Source organism: Solanum verrucosum, unplaced genomic scaffold (assembly GCF_900185275.1).
Source record: "Solanum verrucosum unplaced genomic scaffold, falcon-dt-bn FXZP01000280.1, whole genome shotgun sequence".
NCBI lineage: Eukaryota > Viridiplantae > Streptophyta > Magnoliopsida > Solanales > Solanaceae > Solanum > Solanum verrucosum.
Window position 1 is genome coordinate 2,943,153 of NW_026019982.1, and position 22,529 is coordinate 2,965,681.

Below are 22,529 nucleotides of genomic sequence, written 5' to 3' on the forward strand. Positions count from 1 at the left end.
TAGATCTCCTCCCTTTCCAACTTCACAAAATGCATAAGGAAAAGGTAAAAGAGTAGATGTATCCACATTACTCCTTGCAAATAATTCGTTTTCAGGGGATCCTCTTTTGTTGGTGAAACTACATTATGAAATGGAAAAAAGTAGTCTCTACCAAATGTATCATTTTATTATGTATCAAGTGTTGCTATTAGTGGCGGACCTAGGATTTTTGCTCAGGGGGTTCAAAGTATAAAGAAGAAGTTCAGGTAGTAATGCAAGTGCGCGGTGAGCGTAGTAGCCGCTCGACATGCTCTTTGTACAAGAACTATTTCATTGGTTCATAATAGTAAAGACTAAACTAATCAAAGATATCGAGGACAAAGATACATGGGAGAAGGGACGGATTTACCCCCGAACTTTAATAAATGGTACGTCTATGCCCTCCGTTATACTTTCCGTCCACATAAGCCCCTGCCGTCCAATTATAGGTATGCATATACCCCTCTCACTAACGGACCCCTAATTTCTTACACGTGTCTTAATCCTATTGAACTATCCGTTTGACCCTTTTTTTTAACCCATAAACCAACTACTCGCCCCATAAACCCAATACCCACCCAATTTTGAAGCCGAGCAATATCCATATTTTGTCTCCAATCCAGTTTGACCGTCGACGGCACTGAAGGAGAAAACCTCTGATCACCTCTGTGATTTTGGCCGTTCACTTTCCTTAGGCGAAGTCAATAGTACGAAGCACAATTCTCCGACTATCTAAAAGTTATTGCTGAAGCCATGTCGAATCGGTATAGTAACCAAAACAGGAACGAAAAAACTCAGAAGAAGTTTGTTCCAAAGAAGGAAATGCAAACTTCTCAAACCCTAGCGAATTCCTTCAGGCAATCAGTTTCTATCAAATCTGAAGGAAGTTCCAAAGCTGTTAACTCCAGCAGTGCCGGTTCTTCTGTCGGAGAGGTCAAGAGTAGGGTTAGGATGGGAGAAAGTGGCACCTGGGTTTCCGCCGCTATTCCTAGTGGAAAGTTCGTGGATTATTTGCCTCAGGATGAGGCTGTAGCAGCTGGGCTTGGAGCCGATGAGGGTGGGTATTGGGTTATGGGGCGGATAGTTGGGTTATTGTTTAAAAAATAGGGTCAAACGGGTAGTTCAATAGGATTAAGACACGTGTAAGAAATTAGGAGTCCGTTAGTGAGAGGGGTATATGTGTACCTATAATTGGACGGCAGGGGCTTATGTGGACGGAAAGTATAACGGAGGGCATATACGTACCATTTATTAAAGTTCGGGGGTAAATCCGTCCCTTCTCCCAAGATACATTAATAAGAATTTTAGCAGATCAACTGTATTACATAAATTAATTTCCAAAACGAGTGAAAAGTAAATGATGAAAAAGGGAGCGTGACGGGGAAAAAAGATCATGCTAAATTTAACTTACTTTATCATACCATATTAAACATTTCATTTCTTTCTACTTTTATCATGCTCCATCGAGCATTCTTAAAATTTCTTGTGTTTTTTATACTACTTTTATTTTGTAATGTTTTACTTTATTTTTCACTTTTTAAAAATTTTAAATTAGTATCCATTCAATCACATATTTCTATGAAAATCGTCAAGATTCTCTAAAATTGTGTAAGAATAGAGTTACTAATATTATAATGCATATTCAGAAGATAAATAAATGGCATTGTCAATTTTTTTAGTTCATATAGTTCAATTTACTAGGTTAGTCATAATTTGTAAGAAAGACAAATACTGAATAAATCAAATAAGTTTAGTTCCCATCTCTCTAAAATAGAATAAAAAATATAAAAGAAATTCATGAATTCTATAAATTAATATTTTAAAAAGGATGCCGACGATATTTAAGTTTTTCATATAATTACATCTAATTTACTTTTTTTTAAAATAAATTATATTTCTATCTCAATTTCAAGTTAAATATAATTCATCATTTTTTAAAAGAGTTATTCAAATTAGTATATGAAAAAGAGTTACGTTGAAAAAACATGAATAATAGATATAAAAATAAAAATAAAAAGAATATGTCTAATAAATTTAAACAAAAACAAATTAAAATGAAGAAATGGAATAAAAGGAAAAAATGGACGGCGCCACCAACCTAGAAGCCTAAAACCTTATTTTGCCTACCTTTTTTTCAATGGCCGCCATGGCCATCGGCCAGCCTCCGACAGTTGAGGTTGGCCAGACGCAAGGTATTTTAGAGGAAAAGAAAATAACATACGCAAACACTCTTGCAGCACCTAAACCTAAACATCATAATTTACGGATTAAGCCTTTAACATATTTGCATGGGGAACCAAAGCTAGTTTGGGATGAGGAAGAAGTACAACAAATGATTATTAACGAGGACCTACAATATGCAGTGATTGGAAAATTTTCTTATGGATGGCCTGATATCCTGGATTTGAGGAAATTAATCCCAAAACAATGTGAGCTCAAAGGGGAAGTGAACATAGGGCTTTTGACTAACAAATATGTATTAATTAGGGCATCACTACTTGAGGACTATGTTAAACTGTTATCAAAGCCTCAATTCTACATTACTCATAATCATTGGTCCTATCCGATGAGAACACTAAAGTGGGACCCCTTGTTTGATCCAGAGGAGGAAACAACCACCGCAATTACCTGGATCTCTTTCCCATCATTGCCACCAAACTTTTTCGGAAATGAGACAATATTTTCTATGGCAGCAACAGTTGGAAGACCACTACAGGTAGACCTAGCAACTCAGAATAAAACAAGACCTAGTTGTGCAAGGGTAAAGGTAGAGGTGGATCTTTTGGGAGAATTCCCAAAAAGAATTAATATTGGAATGAGAAAAAAGACGGGAGAAATCATGGAAAATTGGGTGACAATCAAATATGATTATGTTCCAAAATATTGCAAAACATGCAAGCTCCAGGGACATAATGAGACAGAATGTTATGTACTTCATCCAGAACTTTTTACACAAGAGGAACAAACAGAGGAGAAAGAACAGAAACAAGAGAACAAAGAAGACAAATGAGAACAAGGTGACCAAGCTGATGGAAAGGGTGCCAAGGGTTAAAAATAGGAACAATGTGATAGAGTTCATGAGGATAAAGAAAGGACAGCAGATAAGAGAGTTTTCAAGGAACAAAAGAGGAGGTATGGGTACAGAAAGGGGTATCAGAATCAGAATAAAAAGACAGCACAAGTATGGAATGTAAGAACATCACAAGTTCATACAGAGGTGACTACAAATGCAGAGGAAAGTAATACAAGCCTACCAGTTCAACAGAAAGCAGTAACACAACAAAAAGTAAATAGAAGAGAAAGTGAGACAGGGTCCTCTAATTTTCACCCAAAGGAGGACAATATAGGATTGGAACAAAGTAAGAGCTCAGAAAATAATATTGAAAAGTTACAGGCTCCAATGGCACACAACTGGAGACAAACAAGGCAATAGCTGACAAAGAAAGGGAAATGGGGGAGATAAAAACACTGGAATTGGAGAAAGAAGGTGATTTGGTAAGGAAAGATGCAAATAGTTTCAGAACACCTAAGATTGATAAGAAAAATCCACAAGAGATACAAGAAAAACTAGACACAAAAGAAGAAGAAAACATGGATGCTAACATACATTGCATCAGTAGAGAGGGAGACCTATCTCCAAGACATATTCGACACTTGAAGGAAAGATATGTGACTCACAGGAACAACAACTTGGACATATCTTATGTTAATACAAAGAGTAGAAGGAACAAGCCATTACTTCTTGATCAATGATTAGTAAAATTTTATTTTGGAATATCAGATCAGTTAAGTCTCAAAATTCTTTTGAGAGACTACTGGATCTAAATAGAAAAAATCACTACTCATACATTGCTCTCTTAGAGCCTTTTCAGAGCCCTTTAGAAATAGATAGATACATGAGAAGACTTGGGAAACAACATGCCAAAGTTAACTGTTCTTCCAAAATATGTTTGTTCTGGCATGATGAGTGGGAGGAACATGATTATTTTGACTCAGTGCAGCAAATTACTGTCTCTTTCAAACATAGAAACAACAATGCTCATGTCAAGATTACAACAGTTTATGCAAGATGTAGTGCCCTGAAGAGATTGGAACTGTGGGAGGATCTTGAGAAGGTGGCTTACAATAGTGATTGCCCTTGGATGGTAGGGGGAAATTTCAATACCATTACTGATGAGTCAGAGAAGTTGGGAGGACTACGTGTCTCACAAGCAGAAATGGAGGACTTTGTATAATGTATAAGTTCTTGTGCCTTAAATGAAATACAATTCTTTGGTAGTTGTTACACTTGGTGGAATGGCAGAATAGAGCAAGATTATATATTTAAAAGACTGGACAGAGTATTTGGGAATAATGCATTTATGGCTGAACTGCAGAATACAAAAGTACAACACCTAATTAGGGAGGGTTATAATCATGCCCCACTCTATGTTACTGACAGTACAGGCCAGGACCAAATATATAAGCCTTTTAGATTCCTTAATTTCTGAACAAAACATCATAGTTTCCAAAAAACAGTGGAGGATATATGGAAGATGGAAGCAACAAGTTCACCATTCACAGTAGTACAGACCAAAATGAAAAAGGTGAAATTAGCCTTAATACAATGGAGTAGGATAACTTTTGGCAATATTTTTCAACAAGTTGCTACAATGGATGATCTAATAAGGGCCAGAGAAGTCAGTTTGAGATCAATGCATCAGAAGAAAACAGGACAACATTGAAAAAAGTCGAGGCAGACCTAAAAAGATACTTGCACATTAAGGAAGAGTATTGGAAGCAAAAAGCAGGAATGAGATGGTTTCAAGATGGTGATAAAAACACTAAATTTTTTCATGCATATGTGAATGGGAGAAGAAGAAAGATGCAAATATCTATGATAAAGACCATGCAAGGAGATACAATAACCACTACACAAAATATTGGGGAAGAAGCAGTGAATGTGTTCAAGGAACAATTTAAGAAGACCAATGTGCCTACAGATTTCTCAATGCTAGATCATATACTTAACATGATATCAGAAGATTAGAATGAAGAGATGGTAAGATTACCAGCTGAGGAGGAGATCAAAGAAGTGGTTTTTGCTTTAAATGGAGATAGTGTAAGTGGACCAGATGGTTTCTCTGGACAGTTTTTTCAAAGTTGTTGGGATACTGTGAAAGTGGACATAGTCAACATGGTTAGAGCCTTTTTCTGTGGTCAGGAGCTTCCTAGGTTTATAACTTACACGAATTTAGTTCTTATTCCTAAAAAGGAGGTGGTGCAAAGCTTTGGTGATTTGAGACCAATAAGACTTAGCACTTTTATTAACAAGATTATATCAAGACTGTTACATGATAGATTAGTAAAAGTGCTACCTATCATTATATCTCAGAACCAAGCAGGTTTTGTAAAAGGGAGAAGTATCACAAAGAATGTGCTTCTAGCTCAGGAGATCATCCGGGATATAAATAGGAGAAACAAACTACAAAATGTAGTGGTGAAATTGGACATGACTAAAGCATATGATAAAGTGTCATGGATCTTTCTCACAAAGGTGCTAAGGATTTATGGTTTTTCAGAAAGGATTATTGACATGGTGGTAATGTTGATATCAAAAAATTGGTACTCTGTGATTATGAATGGGCAGACCTTTGGTTTTTTTCAATCTTCAAGAGGATTAAAACAAGGGGATCCACTTTCTCCAGCATTGTTTATCATAGCAGCAGAGGTCTTGGCCAGAAATTTTAATCATTTATTCAAGGATCAAAAGTATAAAGATTTTGGACTACCAAAGTGGAGCCCTGTGATTAACCACTTGAGTTATGCGGATGATACTATATTGTTCTGTTCAGGACAATCATACTCAATGAAGAAAATGATGAAGGTGGTGAAAGACTATGAACACGTGTCAGGACAGATGGTAAATCTAGACAAAAGCTTTGTATATTTGCGTGAAAAAGTGCCACTTGGAGTATGCAGGAAAATAAAAAGAATAACAAGTATTAAGCAAGGATCATTTCCTTTCACTTATCTAGGATGCCCTATTTTCTATGGAAGGAAGAATAGAACTTACTTTGAAAGTTTGATAAAAAAGGTGATGAAGAGAATAAGCTCTTGGCAAAACATATTACTCTCTTTTGGAGGAAGATATGTCCTAATATCCAATGTACTTCAATCATTGCTAATTTATATACTTTCTGCCATGAACCCACCAGCTTGTGTCATTACTCAATTGCATAGAATTTTTGCTAAGTTCTTTTGGGCTAACACTACTGGGGCTAAGAACAAACATTGGGTGGGCTGGGATAAAATGTGTTATCCAAGAAGGGAAAGAGGAATGAGATGTAGGTCAATACAGGATGTTTCAAAAGCTCTATTTGCCAAACTCTGGTGGAACTTTAGAACTTCCACAAACACTTTATGGGAATCATTTATGTGGAATAAATATTGTAAGAAGCATCACCCTATTATTGTTCATGGGACATCTCATGTTTGGAGAAGAATGACATCAATAAGGGAGGAAGTTGAACATGAAATATGGTGGCAAATTAAGACAGGTAATTCAAGTTTCTGGTTTGACAACTGGACTAAACAAGGAGCCTTGTACCATATTGAAGAAAATGCAAAGAAAGAGGAGGTAGAAGTTAATGAGTTCAATACAGAAGAGGGGTGGGATAGGGAGAAATTGCTACATAATCTGTCTCTAGAAATGACTGATCATATTATGGAGAACATATCACCTCTAAACACTTTGTTTGGAAATGATGTGGCCTAGTGGATGGCAAATGCACAAGGAAGATTCACAGTAAAGTCAGCTTGGCAGATAATGAGAAATAAACAAGAAGGTAGAATGGACTGTGAGCTACTCTAGAATCAGGGATTGCCTTTTAAGATTAATTTTTTCTTGTGGAGAGTATGGAAAAAGAGGATTGCCACTGATGACAATCTTAAGAAGATGAGAATCAATATAGTTTTCAGATGTTGATGTTGTGATAGAAAAGAGGAGGAAACAATGACACATTTATTCCTAACAGCCCTCATAGCCTACAAGCTATGGAGGTACTTTGCTCATTTTGCAGGAATCAACATTGATGAAATGCATCTTCAACAACTCATAATATATTGGTGGAAATATGAGGCAACACCAAAATTGTAGAGCATATACAGTGCAATACCAGCCATCATCATGTGGACATTATGGAAGAGAAGGAATGCCCTCAAACATGGCAGTAACATCAACTGGGAAATAATGGTGGAAATGGCAATTGAAGTGATCAGGCAGATGGTGAAGACTCAATTTCCTTGGATAAAGAAAATGAGATGGACATGACAAGACATAATTCAAAGACTCAATCAGTACAAACCAAAGATACATTACTTAAGGGTCATTTGGAAACCTCTTGAAGATCACTTTGGAAAGTGTAACACTGATGGAGCATGCAGAGGTAATCCTGGTTGGAGTTTTGTTGGTTTTTGTATTTGAGATAATAAAAAGGATCTAATATATGCCAAAGCTGAAGGTATTGTCATAGCAACAAATATGGAAGCAGAAATTGTTGTCATCCTAACAGCTCTTAGAGAGTGTTCTAACAGAAGAATGCATAATGTGATTGTTGAGACTGATTCACTCAGTTTCAAGAAAATCATTCAGAAGGCTTGGAGGGTTCCATGGGAAATAGCAGAAAAAGTGAAAGAGATAAAAAAGATAATGGAGAAGATTAGAGCAAATATCAAACACATTTTTAGAGAGGGTAATAGTTTGGCAGATTATTTAGCTAATATAGTTATAGAATCACAAGTAGAACATCATTATAGTTGTTTCCAGGAGCTACCATTGAAAGAAAGAAGGATCTTAAATTCGGATAAAGCACAAATTCCTACACTTAGAATCAGGACACGCGCAATCATCCCTCTATGAGACTATGTCAGGCCAGAAATCATACAAGATTACCAACAGCAAGCCCAAGCATTAACAAAGACATTTAAGAGCAAGGAGCACCACAGATTCATAAATATTCTTGAAAGTAACAGCAAGAGCATCACGCAGTATTTGATAAACATGACAGATAATTTGTCTTGTCAAGAAGACATTGCTGGATACATAAAGTTAGACATATTTTTAGGGAGCATTTATACACGAAAAATAAGGGGGGAGGCGGTACAGGGTTGTGTAGAGCGAGAAGGAGTCAACTCAGCTAATTGGCGTCAATCACAGCTGGAACCGTTGCAGATCCTATCAGCAAATTGGTCCTTCACCATGGAAATGGAACTAAGACATTCTGGAAAAAAAAAAGGGACAAGTAAGAGAATAGATATTTCAGGGAAAGAAGCAAAATGGAAGATAACATTACCAGCAAGCTTCAACTTGGAGAACATTGGAGGAAGATTTTTAAGGGAAGCATCAAAGTAGGAAATTGGTCTTCTGGAGACTTTCCAAAAAGAGATATTTGCCCTCTCTGTAAGGGATTAGATAGGTGTTGGATCGGGTCTTTTAGACCCATCCAATTTTTTGCTTTGTTTTGTTTGGGACTTGGGTATTGGGCTTTGTATATACCCGGTTTTGGTTTATTAAATAAAAGACTGAATAGGCCATCAAATTTTTTTTTTAAAAAAAGGAAAAAATAATGAAAAGGAAGAAGAAAGTCTAAGCCCAAAAGTTCCATTTTCCAAAGCATTAAAAAGAGGGAAAAGAAAATACCGTCCATGAGATTTGAACACTTGACCAAGGGGTTTTTCCTGAACCACTTATCCACTGAGACAAGCCTATACTTTGTTTTTAGGGGGTTCATTTTAATATATATACCCATAAAATTATAATTTGACGTTACATATATAGTGTAATTTTTTGACGAGGGGGTTCAACCCCCTCGGGTCCACCTAGGTCCACGCCTGGTTGCTATGTATCTTCTACGATTATCCAAATTTAGAAGAATATGTATCCGTACACAATACCAAATTATATTAGTGATAAATTTGTGAGCGGAGAAATCGAGGAAGGACACATGCTCGAGCTTTAAATCTACTATTGAAAAAATGAGCAAAAAAGAGGGGGAAAAAGTCGGATCTACCATTACACTACTATCACCGTAAAAAATATAGATTTTCAATGTAACTTGTTTATTTTGATTCTTAAATTACCTTTGTTAGTGTCACTGATCTGATACATCACTGTCACAGTAGCCTTTGTTTTATGTAATGTATCGTATTCATATTTAAGGTGTTGATATATAACCCTAATGTTGTTGAATATTCGATTAGTTTTATCATGTTCAATATAAATGTTGTTGATACATAAACACTACATAATGTATCATTTACATGTTTCAAGTTCTTTAATGTATCATCAATCTTATTCAAATTTGAAAGGCTATATAGACAACAATAAATTAGTTGTGTGTAATGTATCTGCACTCTTTAATATTTGTTCAATCGTACCCAACTTAGAATGCGATGTATATGTACATATTACCCAATACTAATCTTGATTTATAAATCGTAATGTTCTATAACTAGAGCACTGTGTATCAAATCCAACAATAGGTATATGATACATATCCATTATTTGAAAAACAATCTTATTTATCGTATAGTTTGCACATATATAACTAATTATATACTTCAAACTAAAATTTGATTAAGACTAAAAAAGGAATACAAAGAAATGTGAAGGAACGAATAACTAAGACATAATTGCTTAGAAACCTCTTGTTTGAAAACAATGATGAGACTAGATTATATATGATAGTCAACACACCTATTTTTATGTGAATTGGGAGTTGTTAATTCTTTAAATAAACAATATATTATAATAAAAGAATACAGATTGCCAATTTTATGATAAAGAGAATTTAATATTATTTTAAAATTTAGCTAATGGTTCCATATATAAATAACGTCTTCATTTGATATTAAGGTGCCTTTTTTGTTTCGGAAATTTTCTCTCACAGTTTAAATATTTTTTTGGCGTAAAAAGAAAGTGAATATTTCCTTCCTTTTTTGTTTTATTTTTTGAAAATTTGTTTTTGCAAAAGAATTTTAAAAATCGTAAGCGAAGTTTGGTTTGGTAAAAGTTTAAATTTTAAAACTACATGTATCTGATACTTAATAACTACCACACAGTAATATATCGATCTAAAATCAAACATTTTATGGGCAATCTTTACTTCTCTAATGTATCAGATAGGATTACAGTACTTAGCAATTTACTAAATAGTTTAGTAATAGTAATGTATCATGAGTAATATATTCTTCTTGTCCACTATGTATCTCGTCTAGTTGAAATCTACCACAATTACATATTTTTCGCTTATGGCAAACAATGTATCTTCTTCCAACATCAAACTAACACATAACGACACAATTTTGTAACCATCTTATAACATGTACCAGGTACATTATAATAACCAAAGATACAATCATTTACAAAAATCCAAGATTGATATATATATATATATATATATATATATATATATATATATATATATATATCATCCACAAATTTTCTTGATCAAAACAAGTAATTTACATATATTTATTGTTACACTATTTATATGTACAATATACACAATAATAGTCTCATACATTTATACAAATTTGTAATACACACTCGATATTCAAAACATATTTGATTCATCTCAATTGTTAATCCATTTATTACACGTATCATATACAATATATTATGTTGATACATTTTTATACAAATCACATCGAGATACAAAATAATGACCACATCATAATCTATAGATACACAATTAGTATACACATGCGTCATTTACCACTAATGTATTATGACTTACATGTTCACATCAAAACGACAACATAAAGCGTCTTCTTCAACCTTTTGCAACAAAGTCTTAACTTGTCCCCTCAATAAATCCTCGCAAGATCCAGGAGTAACCAAGTATTTAGCTTGACAAGTAATCATTTTTTGGATATTTTTGAAGATGGGGTCTGTAAATTTCCCATAGCAAGACCAACAATGGGGGAATCATTCGTTATATCAATCAATGGTGATTGTTTCCCATTTTTGTTTCTTGATTTCATTATTGTTTTCTTCTCAAATTCTTCAATTTTCTCTGAACAAGAAATGAAATAACTTTTATGAAATCAAATTAAAATTTAATAACGAAAGATGAAAAGAGGGAATAGAAACTTACTAGTCGACAAAGGGATCTTGTTAGCAATGTTAGCAGTAGCCAAGGTTGTCCAATTAGTTTTGCGTGATACATTGAATTCAAATTACTCGACTATTTTGAATTGATGATTTGAAATCGTGAATCGTTTGTCCAATCATCTACAATGGAGGATTTGAGATTCATGATTTCAAATTGATAGAGAAGATGAAATTTTGATTTTTGAATTTTGTGAAGCTGTTACAAATTGGAATGGAATGATATCAATCCGTTTGTGTGATTTGTGGGAAAATAAAATCAGTTCTGCCTGATTGGTGGGAAAGAAAATCAGTTATGCGTGATTTGTGGGAAAGAAAATCAATTTTACATTAATATTCCATATTAAGCGCAACAAACAAGTTTATGATGTATCATATATAATGTATTCGGAGGAAACTTATGTATCCGAATGTCTGTTTTTAAGGGATTTTTGTAAAATAGAAAAGAGTAGGGATAGAATGTAATTTAGGGTCTTATACTATGTGATTTAGGTAAGTTATACAATAACAAATCTCAATTGTACAAGTAAGCACAATAAAATCTCAAGTAAGGTTTTTGTGTCCATTTGAATTAGCTTATTTTTATGTGTTTTTGACTTTTAAGTACTTCTTAAATTTTGGAGATGTTTGGAAAGATTAAAATGTGTTTTTAAATACTCACTTTTTGGCCAAAAAGTTTAAAAATAAGTCAAAAGTGAAAAATAATACATCTTCTACTCATGATTTTTAACTTTTGACTTATAAGTTACTCTCTTCGTTTCAATTTATATGTCGTCTTTACTAAAAATAGATGGTCTTTAATGTTTCTCATTTTACAAAATCAATGCATAAATAATAGGCAAAATGGTGTGGCGGACCCTTGTACTTGTATGCGTTTGTATTGTAAACTCTTCTACTTATCCTTTTGCCATCTAAACCCCTGAATCCATCGAAACACAACATTTTGAACCCATTTTTTCCTACTCAATTGTGTGTGTATCACAAATGCTTGACACGTAATATTTAAAATAATTATAAAATGACATGTATAATTATAAAATGACAAGTGTATATATAGCCACTCCAGGTTATCCTTTCCCTTTTATCATATTTGATTAATGTATCTGTACTTCTTTTTTCAATTTTTATTTGCCTCTGTCATAGCTATTCCCATTCCCACAAATCACAATCTTTTTCCATTTATCTCACTTATCTTCCTTGCATTTTTTCCTTCCCAACCTCTTCCTACTCTTTCCAATGAAGAAAAAATGTCGAAATGATTTCTGCTTGTTCACAATCTCCTAGAAGCTCGGAGTTGATTTTGGATTCTGTTGGGTTGCGATTTAAATGGTGACTGATGGCGTTGAGGAAGAGTGGGGATCTATTGGGTGGTCTAGTTGTTCACAATTCTCGTCGGAGTTTAGGGCTGGCGGCGTTGTAAAGGTTGAGGTTTATTGGTGGAGTTGGTTTGGGGTTTTTTGTTGTTGTTGTTGTTGGCTCTCAATTATAGTTGCCGGTTAAAGCTTGTTTGAGATGGTGAGCACGGAAGTGGTCTGATTGGAGAAGGTGTGGCGGAGGACAAAAAGGCAGTGAGGTTGGGTTTTGTTTAGGACTGAAACAGGGGTCATTTGGGTGGTAGATAACTAGGTCAATGCGGGAAATTATTTGAGTTTTTTTTGTTGGTTTTGTTTGATTTTCAACTTATCAATGTAGGTTTTTCAATTTATTTATCGTTTAACCTAGATTTCATCTTCTATTTGTGTCTTTGTTTGATTTTGGGGTTTTGTGGATTACATTGATTTTGTTGATTTTTTTTTGGAATTTTACTTTGTTTTGTGCCTATCATTAGTGTAAGATGTTTTTGTAGTAGTGTTATGCCTTCAAAGGTGTGTTTTATGATTTCGATTAGATTATAGGATTCTAATAAAAATGAATTTTCATGGTGATGAAGAAGAATGCAACAAGATCAACCAATATTGAAGAAAAAAAGTAAGTGAAAATGCATGATAAAGAGAGCAGTGTAATGACGAAAAAAAATAGAGAAGAAAAATATGGGGATAGAAGATCGAAAAAGAAGCCAGAAAAACCTCAAATTTTGTCCAACAATGGTGATAGATGCAAATGAGAAGATGATGGTTTTATAAAAGCCCTAATATGACTTTTAGACCCCTTTTCATGGGTCTTACGCTCCTAATAGACGTGTATCACACGCTCTATGATATCAGCTGCCACATAGGATGCCAGGTCAAAAATAGTGTTTAAAATATTGTATTTCAATGAATTCAGGGGTTTAGATGGAAAAGGAATAAGTAGAAGGGTTTACAATACAAACTGATACAAGTATAAGGGTCTATCAGACCATTTCACCTAAATAATATACAATTCTTCTGATTTTACCCTTTGAAAATTATTAGTTTTAAAAGTATAAATTTGTCAATATAGAAAAATTAAGTAATTAATTTATTTTCACTGATCAAATTAGTTAATCAGAGTAAATTAATTCATGTTCATTAATTGTAAACTTAATTTTAATAAAATATTAAATAAGGATATATAAACAAATTTACTTAATTTCTTAAGAGATTATATACTCTAAAATAATGACATATAAATACAAGGGAAAAGGTCCTGATTTACCCCTAAACTTTATGATTTGGAGCTGATATACCCTCCGTTTAAAAAATGGCTCATATATGCCCCTGCCGTTATAGAAATGGCTCATATATGCCCTTTTACTTAACAGAATTTTTTTTAATAAATTAAAAATTCATTTTTTTACTTTAATTTAAGAAAATGTCATGTGACTTTTAAAATACCCACCTTCCACTCCACCATACCACCCGACCCAATTGGAAACAAAAAATCTCACCCACCCAAATTAACCTAACTCATTTCATTTCGTTATTTCCACACTCAAATGAAACCAAAAAAAATTGTGAGGGTTCCAGTGAGCTCTACAATCCAGAGTTCGGGTGATATTTGAGAAACGAATATTCAAAACTTCGATTTATCGGTGAAATGGAAGGCAAAATAAAAATAAAACGTCAAACTGCCTCTTTAGAAACTTAAGCGGCCGCAGTGTGCCCTTCTTCCTTGGATCTGCCTCAGTTCCTAAAGTGCCCACAAAATAATAAACCCAGTTATTTATCAAGCATTTAACATACCAAAGTTTGCAAGCATCAAATATTATTACAAGAGATGCGTTATGCATCCTATATATTGCACATTTAACCATTACTTTGTTAGGGTCTATAAATTGATCCATCTTAAATAGAAACTAGGTAAGCTTATATACCGTAAATCCACAACTTAAGCTAAAAGTGAGTGATAATCTATCTCTAAACAAACATGTTCATTTAGTGTGAAAAAGATCAATGGCTAAGAAAGAACAAATTGCCTGAGAAATGTACCAAGCAGAGGGCACCCCCGGATAAAGAGAGGAAACACAATCTGGTAAAAAAGAAACCCTCGAATTGGAAAAGGAGATAAATGTATGCCAGAACAAAGCCATCAAGAAATCATTCTCGTCCTTGTATAGCCGAAAGAAGAGGCAATTAAGGGAAATATTTATTTAACTGTATTCATGTCCTAAAATTAGCAATCTTCACTCAAAATGAGATCGGATACTAACAAAAAAATTATTTTTGTTTCTGTTGAGGTGGAAACCATGAAATGAAATGGGTGAAGTTAATTTGAGCGGGTGGGTTTCTATTGTTTCCAATTGGGTCGGGTGGGTATGGTGGAAAGTGGGGTATTTTAAAAGCCATATGACATTTTCTTAAATTAAAGTAAAAAAAATGAATTTTTAATTTATTAAAAAAATTTATGTTAAGTAAAAGGGCATATATGAGCCATTTCTATAATGGCAAGGGCATATATGAGCCATTTTTTAAACGGAGGATATATTAGCCCCAAATCATAAAGTTTAGGAGTAAATCAGGACCTTTTCCCTAAATACAAACCGGAGTCTTACTAGCATCCAAACAGACCCAGGTTTCATTTTTGCACAACCAAAAAAGCTCAATGAATCGATTAACTCGAACACTCACCTTTCTCAACTCGTCCGAGTCAAAACGATTCCACTCATCCATCGGCGATTCCCGCCTTCGCTTTTCAACCGCGAAATTTCTCGCCGTCCCATTCTCCGTCGTAAACCTCCGCCACGATTCATTCTCAATTACCTCAAACCTCAAAAGTTTCTCCGCCGTACCCGACCGCTTAACGCCGGCGGAAATGGATTGGGATCGGCATGAGGCGCCCGGATTCGAGGAATTTGTTCGGGTTCACGGTGGAGGTGCTAGTTCTAATTCAGAAGGTTCTAATGAGAGTGTAGTGGAAGAGCGAGAGCCTGATGAGGTGAATGAAGAAAATCAGAGTCAATCGTACGAAAGGAAGGTTTTACCGGAGGAAATTTCGAGGAATGTAATTACACTCACCTGTGAATCTTCTGCTGAGGGAGGTATTTGCGATGTATATGTTGTTGGGACAGCTCACGTTTCTGCGGTAAATTCTCGAGTTTTTCTTCTGTATGTTTTATGTATGATGGATATAGAATTGTAAGAGAAAACTATATTGAGGCTTGGAATATTTCTGTGAATTTGACTTCTTCTTTTTTGTGCAAATTCCCAGAAGTTAGAAATGAAATTAATATAAATCAATTATTAGCTTGCATCCTATTATCGTGAGTCGTGACAATTTAAGGCAATTTTGTTTTATCAATCAAATCATATTAAAGGAAGAGTTTTTATAGAACATAATGAGTTATCTTCACTTAGGAAAAAGAAAACTTAAAAGAACAGAATGAGTTATATAGAGGGTTGTATAATCATTTTAAGTTTTCCATGCATGATCCCAGGAATCCTGCCAAGAAGTCCAAGCGGTGATCAATTTCTTGAAACCCCAGGTACTTCTTCTGATTTTGTATTTATTGGTAGTAGACTGCTTTATCTACCTATTACCTCCTCTCTTACGCTACCAAGTTCCATGCTTGAGTTTTTTGTTGATTCTGGATTATTGATGATAGGTTGTTTTCTTGGAGATATGCTCAGGTCGTGTGGCTGTACTTATACCTCATAATTCAAAGGTTGGACTTTCATCTCTGACATATATCTTTATCCTTCTCCAGATAACTTTATGAAAGAGTTGCTCTTGGACAGAGCAAAACATAGAATTTCTATATTCTCAGTTTTCTTGTACCATATAGAGAAGTTTTCTATGTTATTTGTTTTTCTTCTCGAAATTTTACTAGTTTTCAGTTTAATACAGACTGGTAATGTGCTTTGGGTACTTTTTGTCTTCTCTCTATCATTCAGTCCAATTTTTTGCTTTCTCATTGCAAGGAACGTGCTTTGGTTGTCTATCTTTATTGTGCTCTGGTGCTTCAAGAACTACTGTTTAGTCATAATTGGGAATCCTTTTTATTTTTAGATGAAAAGAAAAAATCTGTTAGAAAGTTAATCAACGTCCAAAATTCAAAAATAGGAAAACTGAGTTCTTCTCGGTTAAACCTTTCTGTGTACCATAGAATTTCTAGTTAAACCTCTTATTTGAGTCAAAGCATTGTCTGGTGACCAGGGGCGGACCCACGTTGGTTCCAGGGGGTTCACCCGAACCCCCTCGGCAAAAAATTACACTGTATATATAAGGTAATTTTCTGTATTTATGTGGATATATATATTTTGAACCCCCTCAATGACAAGGAGAAAGAGATAGCCCAGTGGCATTTTCCCTGAAAATTAAGCCTTACGTCGAGGGTTCGAATCCCTGCATTAGCGTTTAATTTTTTTCTTTTTCAGTTTCAGTTTTTTTTTTTTTTTTTAAGGTTTCAGTTCCGTTTTTGACGTTTTTTTTAGTTTTTTATTTTATAAAACATGCTAAAAGTGTGGTTTTAAACCCAAAAAAATTCAAGGGTCCGCCACTAAAACTAAATACTACGACTTTCTTGAGATTTTGTTTTGTTGGCTTATATATACACGTTTATACTTTTATTTTTCGAACCCCCTGAACGAAAATCCTAGGTCCGCCACTGCTGGTGACGCTTCAAATACTGGGAATGGGAGGTGATGAGGAATTTCATCACACATTGTACAAGTGGCCTATAAATGATGGAAGTCAAAAATAGGATGGCATGGAGGGGAAGAGGGGAAAAGTCATTTATGGTAAGTTTGTAGTTTAAGGAGTTACTCCTAATAGGTACTGAGGATAGGAGGGAGGTTTTGAAGAAAGTATGGAATAATAAAGCACCGAAAAGAATAGCTTTCTTTACTTGGTGCCCATAGTGCAATATTAATGATGATAGTTTAAGAAAGAGGAGGAGAGCTATGGTCAGTTGGTGTTGTTTTTATAGGAACAGCCAAACAGGGAGGATACTCAGTGTTTGTTATTTCATTGCAAGTATACAACACAGTCTGGAGTCTTGCACCACCTTTGTTTGTTATGGCTTGGGTGATGCTGAGAATGATGACAAGACAACCAGCTTGGGGTTGCCTGAAAGTAGCAAGGAGAAAACTATTTATGTATTTTTCACAGATTATTTGTTGCATGTATTTTTTTTCGGGTGTAAAGAGAGGATGCTGTTGTGTATTGATTTGATAATTATGGTTGAAACAATCAGTTGTATGCAAATACATTTTGATATATAACAGTGGTGTTTGGGCCAAGGTTCACACACCTCGACTATTCCACCTGGTGCCCACTACCTCCCACCTACATAGGTACTGGGTAACTCTGCCCACCAATGCTCACACAGATGGGAAAAAATGACCTAGTATATTTGTCACAAGATTATATGTAGTACCTTTGATGCAATTTTGGTGTTTTATTAAGTTGATGAACTTGATTTATCAAAATAATAAAGATACTCTTATACAGTTTAAGAGTTAAAGAAGTGACGTAACTCAAGCTCAATATGTCCTATTTATTTTTGGACTAAGTTGGTTATACCCCACGATAAGAATAAAGGGGAACTTGGATCAGTAATATAAAAGCCAACAACAAGTTCTTCTGTTCTAGTGGTAGTGATGATGGAGATATACGAAGGAAGAATGTTATGGAGAAGAGTGGTACATGCGAAATAGGATCTTAATATTTTTTTAAACTCAGTGTCATGTTCCTATAGGACAGGTGTATGGAAACATAATTGATATGTGGTAAAATAGAAAACTTTAGGGTGAGCTCTCTTGTAAAACTCATTTTATTGTTGGGAATGCGCAAAGATTTATGGATGGGACCGACTCATATAAAGGATCAATTTCCATGGTTTCGGTAAATAAAGTGATAGAAATACTGCATAGAAGAACTAAGAGGTCCTGTCGGTAGAATATACTATGATTTAATAAAGCTAAAAATGATTTGTGTAAATGCCAGTAGACATTGAAAGGAATTTTATCGTCTGGGGACTGAAGTAGAGGACAGCTTTTTTTTTTTCAAATTCTTATGTGGTGCGACTCTTTTCCTGGGATTGCAAAATATGAATTCCCTTTAAATCAGATAGTCCCTTATATAGGATCAGGAGAATAGATAGGATGGGTGCTGCTGCCATACCTTTAGGCATCAAGGATACAATGAGATCATCCATACCTCCTAATTTAACCTTGTTTCCCCAAATCACTGTGCAGTCTGAGATGATATTGCTGGTCTTCATCTTTCACCTCTTTAGATTTAACTTCTAATGTTCCCATCCTAATTGTGCCAGGTACCAACTATGGGGGATATGATGAATATGTGGAAGAAAAATCAAAATCCATTTGAGATACTCTATAGCTGGTTAATTGCTAAGGTATCATTAGCCTCTACATGTATTATACATAGTTTTGAAATTCTACTTTACTTCCTAAACTAATAGTGCCTTTCATCTCTTGTTCCCCTGTCTCTTGGTTCCCCTTTTTGGTGGCATATGGATTGTTAGTTGGATTTCCTTCATGTTTTAGGTTGCTAACCAGCTTGAGGTTGTACCTGGGGGTGAGTTTCGTGTGGCCTATGAAGAAGCAATGAAGTATGGGGGAAAGGTGATACTTGGTGACCGTCCTGTGCAAGTAAGATGCTTTGGATAATTCAATCATTTTAAGATGTTGAGTTTCTGGTTTCTGCGTACTATTTACCCTCCCCAGACCCCACCTAGTGGGATTTCACTGGGTTGTTGTTGTTGAGTTAAATTTCTGGTTTGTTCTATGTATAGCATTCTCTGATGGATGAATGATTTTATATCAAAACTTATAACATATACATAGTGATCATGATAAAAATGATGTTTTAATTTTTTTTTTTAGTGAATATCAGAACTAAAATAAAGTCTGAATTGCTCCATTATGTCACCTGGTCTCTTGCCGTGGATAATTCAATTGGAAAACAATTAAATTAGTTTCATATAATATTTTGTTTTTGTACTAGACTGATTAACTGCAAAAGGTGCATAATCTCTTCCATGAATAAATCCCCAACACCTTAATTACTACCAGGATCTCTCCTAACTGCTTTCTCCAACAAATCATTTGTGTCCCAAATTCTAGTTTATGTTAAGTTTTATAATGCGTGCTATCCAACTCAATAATTTGGCTTTTCCAAAGACTGCAAGATATGTTCGTTATTGTTTCTTATATATTGTTTCTTTACCATACTTACCATTTGTGGAGTCTAAACATTTTCTTCAATCAAGACTTGTAAAATTACTTGTCTTTGTAATTATATTCTAAACATATTTTGGAAGCATTTTCGATGTAATTTCTTATCTATCAACTGCTTCCGCATAATAAATCAAATATTCAACATTGACCAAAAAGAAAGATAAACAGAAAAAAAAAACATGCTTTGATATTTTTTTCAACCATGTAATACGACTCGATTATAGACATGCTCATTGTATTTTAAAATCAATTGCTTGCACCCTTTATACTATGGAATCCTACACCATTATTAGCATGAATAATATTCCCCTTTTTACTAGGTTTTATTTTTAGTTTTAGAAACACGATGTATATTCGTACTAAGTGTACTAAATTATAATTACTAGAAGGAAAAATTACAATTACAAGAAAACGTTTGTATATACATAATTATAAGGAATTTAAGCAAATAAACATTTTGTTAAAAATATTTATTCATGCCTTTGACATGTATCTTTCAAACCCCACTTGTGGGATTTCACTGGGAATGTTGTTGTTAACCTTTCAAATGTTACCAATCTTTTGAACAGATAACATTGCGAAGAACATGGGCCACAATGCCGCTTTGGCACAAAACAAAATTCTTGTCCTCCTTGTTATTCCAAGCATTATTTTTACCAAAGACGGAAGATCTCAACAAGATGGTAGGGATCCTTGGATAATACTCTTTGGGGTTGCCCATCTCTGCATATTGTATTTGTGAAAAATATCGGATGTTACTTACATGGTATTGAACTTCTGCTGTTGAGCAGCTGAAGGAAATGGATGATGTCGATATGTTGACTCTTGTAATTCAGGAAATGAGCAAGCGCTTCCCCACTCTTTGGACTACCCTAGTTCATGAGCGAGATCTGTAAGTGCCTATTAACTTACATACATCCCAGTGATCCCACTGTGCTTGTGATTAAAATTCTCTTCTGGCCCTACCTCTCTTCCCCACTCCATCTCCTTTTGTCTGTACGGTCAAAATTTGTTATGCTGCCTGCCTTAGTTTCATGCAATACTTGGTTTATTTAACTGGCTTATATCTAAAACCAGACACTTGTCATTAATTCCTGAAGAGTGTTATATCAGATTTAGAGAGCTTGTTGGATGTAAGCCCTTCAAAATAGAACTCAGAAATAATCTGATTAATGACTCCACATACTCGAAAAGTATGTTGTGTCTAGCTATCTGGCTTTCTACGTGTAGTTCGGCACTAATAGAACCTGCATTTTGTTTAGAGGTGGCCTATTTTGGTTTAATAATGTATCGTATGAGGATAGATTTTACTATAGGCTTTTGGGAAAAGTAGCTTCACATATATTGGCGTTAGTCGCTCTGCAAAGGTCGATGGGAAAAGGAAGTGTGAATAGGAGTAAAAGGATACCTTAATATTTGGTACTCAACAAGTGCAACAGGTATCAGAGTATGCTCCATATTTTGCAGTGGTGCTTTTAAAAAAAATTTGATGAGGAGAACTTTCTCAAGCAGTTCTTGATCTCAATGTGTAGGTATAATTGTCAGTTATTCCATATCATATCATTTGTTCACAAGCATTTTATAGTACTTCCTCAGGCTTAGGAAGAATTTCCATTTTGGGGGCAAGAAACACCCCGGGAAGGTAGAGTAGAAATTAGCGTGAGAAAGTATGCTAAGTTAGTCAATTGAACTAACTACACGCTGATTCAATAAAAATAGGAAATCCTTCCTATGTGGTTGTTAAGTGTAAACAGTGTCAAGTCAATAATTTGCCAAGTGGAAAAGACAGACTTCTTGTATCAAATTTTTATCACATAATGATGGATTCCATGCACCACTATCAAGGAGTAGGTTCTGGGGTGAGACGGTCCAGTATTAAATGAAATATGTCATGATGTGTTTGTTGCGCCTTCCGCTAATATCAGTTTTTCATCGCATCAATTTACTAGTATTTAACTGTGAGCTTTTGTAATTGCAAATAAGCTCTCAGTCTACTGTTCATTTGCTTCAAATGGTACTATTTCCCTAGTCAAATACAGGAGATTTATGGTAATTTTGGTCTTCCTGGCATTTAAGTCAGAATCTTAGAAGGATGGCAATGAACCTGACACTTATTTTAACTTTTGATGATATTCTAAATACTGGATTACAAATGTTAGAAATCTGCCTCAATCTGTCCTTGTACAGGTTCATGTCATCAACATTACTAAGAGTTGCCGGTGAACACAACTCTGTTGCAGCAGTCGTTGGGAAGGGTCACCTTCCAGGAATCAAGAAGAACTGGAAACAACCCATTGAGGTGAATAAAAGTTGTTGCAAATGTAGATAGAACTAATGCTTTCTCCTGTACATTGCAAAGCATTTGGAGCAGTACCTATCTGCATATTTAGTCTCACATGTTGAATTTGAACCTCTTACCTATTTATTGATGATTTTTTGTTTATAATCCGCTGCCACAGGTTAATGAACTACTCACAATTCCTTCACAGAAACCTGCCATCTCTGTCACAAGAATCTTGTCAACACTCGGAGTTGCAGTCACAGGGGTGGCAATAATATCTGGCATTTATACTTCAATTAAGAAATAACATCATTGGCTCCGATTCAAATGTCTTTTCTTTCATGTATTTTAGAGAAGTCATACAAGTTTGTTACGTTTAGATGCTGAGGTCATGCATTCAACTCTGATCTGTCCTACTGCTGTCGGAAATGGGGAATCATTGCTTTTGCAAAATTCCCCGGGGAGAGGATGGTAAGCC

The 22,529-nt window shown here is 34.8% G+C and overlaps 1 protein-coding gene across 1 annotated transcript; it reads left to right on the plus strand.

The window, feature by feature from the left end:
* Positions 1–15,367: 15,367 nt before the first annotated feature.
* LOC125817380 (uncharacterized) lies at positions 15,368–22,522 on the plus strand. Its single transcript, XM_049496911.1, has 9 exons — positions 15,368–15,652; positions 16,005–16,052; positions 16,173–16,232; positions 18,843–18,926; positions 19,078–19,182; positions 20,340–20,453; positions 20,562–20,662; positions 21,958–22,069; positions 22,230–22,522. Exons 1-9 carry the CDS (start codon positions 15,383–15,385, stop codon positions 22,356–22,358), a joined length of 1,023 nt encoding a protein of 340 aa, XP_049352868.1. The 5' UTR covers positions 15,368–15,382; the 3' UTR covers positions 22,359–22,522.
* Positions 22,523–22,529: the final 7 nt, after the last annotated feature.

What these genes read in the sequence shown, in the direction of transcription:
- LOC125817380 (XM_049496911.1), top strand. Translation starts at nt 15,383, where the DNA reads ATGGATTGGGATCGGCATGAGGCGCCCGGATTCGAGGAATTTGTTCGG. An exon ending in TTGGTGACCGTCCTGTGCAA is followed by an intron (nt 19,183 to 20,339) that starts GTAAGATGCTTT and finishes TCTTTTGAACAG; the next exon opens with ATAACATTGCGAAGAACATG. An exon ending in ACTGGAAACAACCCATTGAG is followed by an intron (nt 22,070 to 22,229) that starts GTGAATAAAAGT and finishes CCGCTGCCACAG; the next exon opens with GTTAATGAACTACTCACAAT.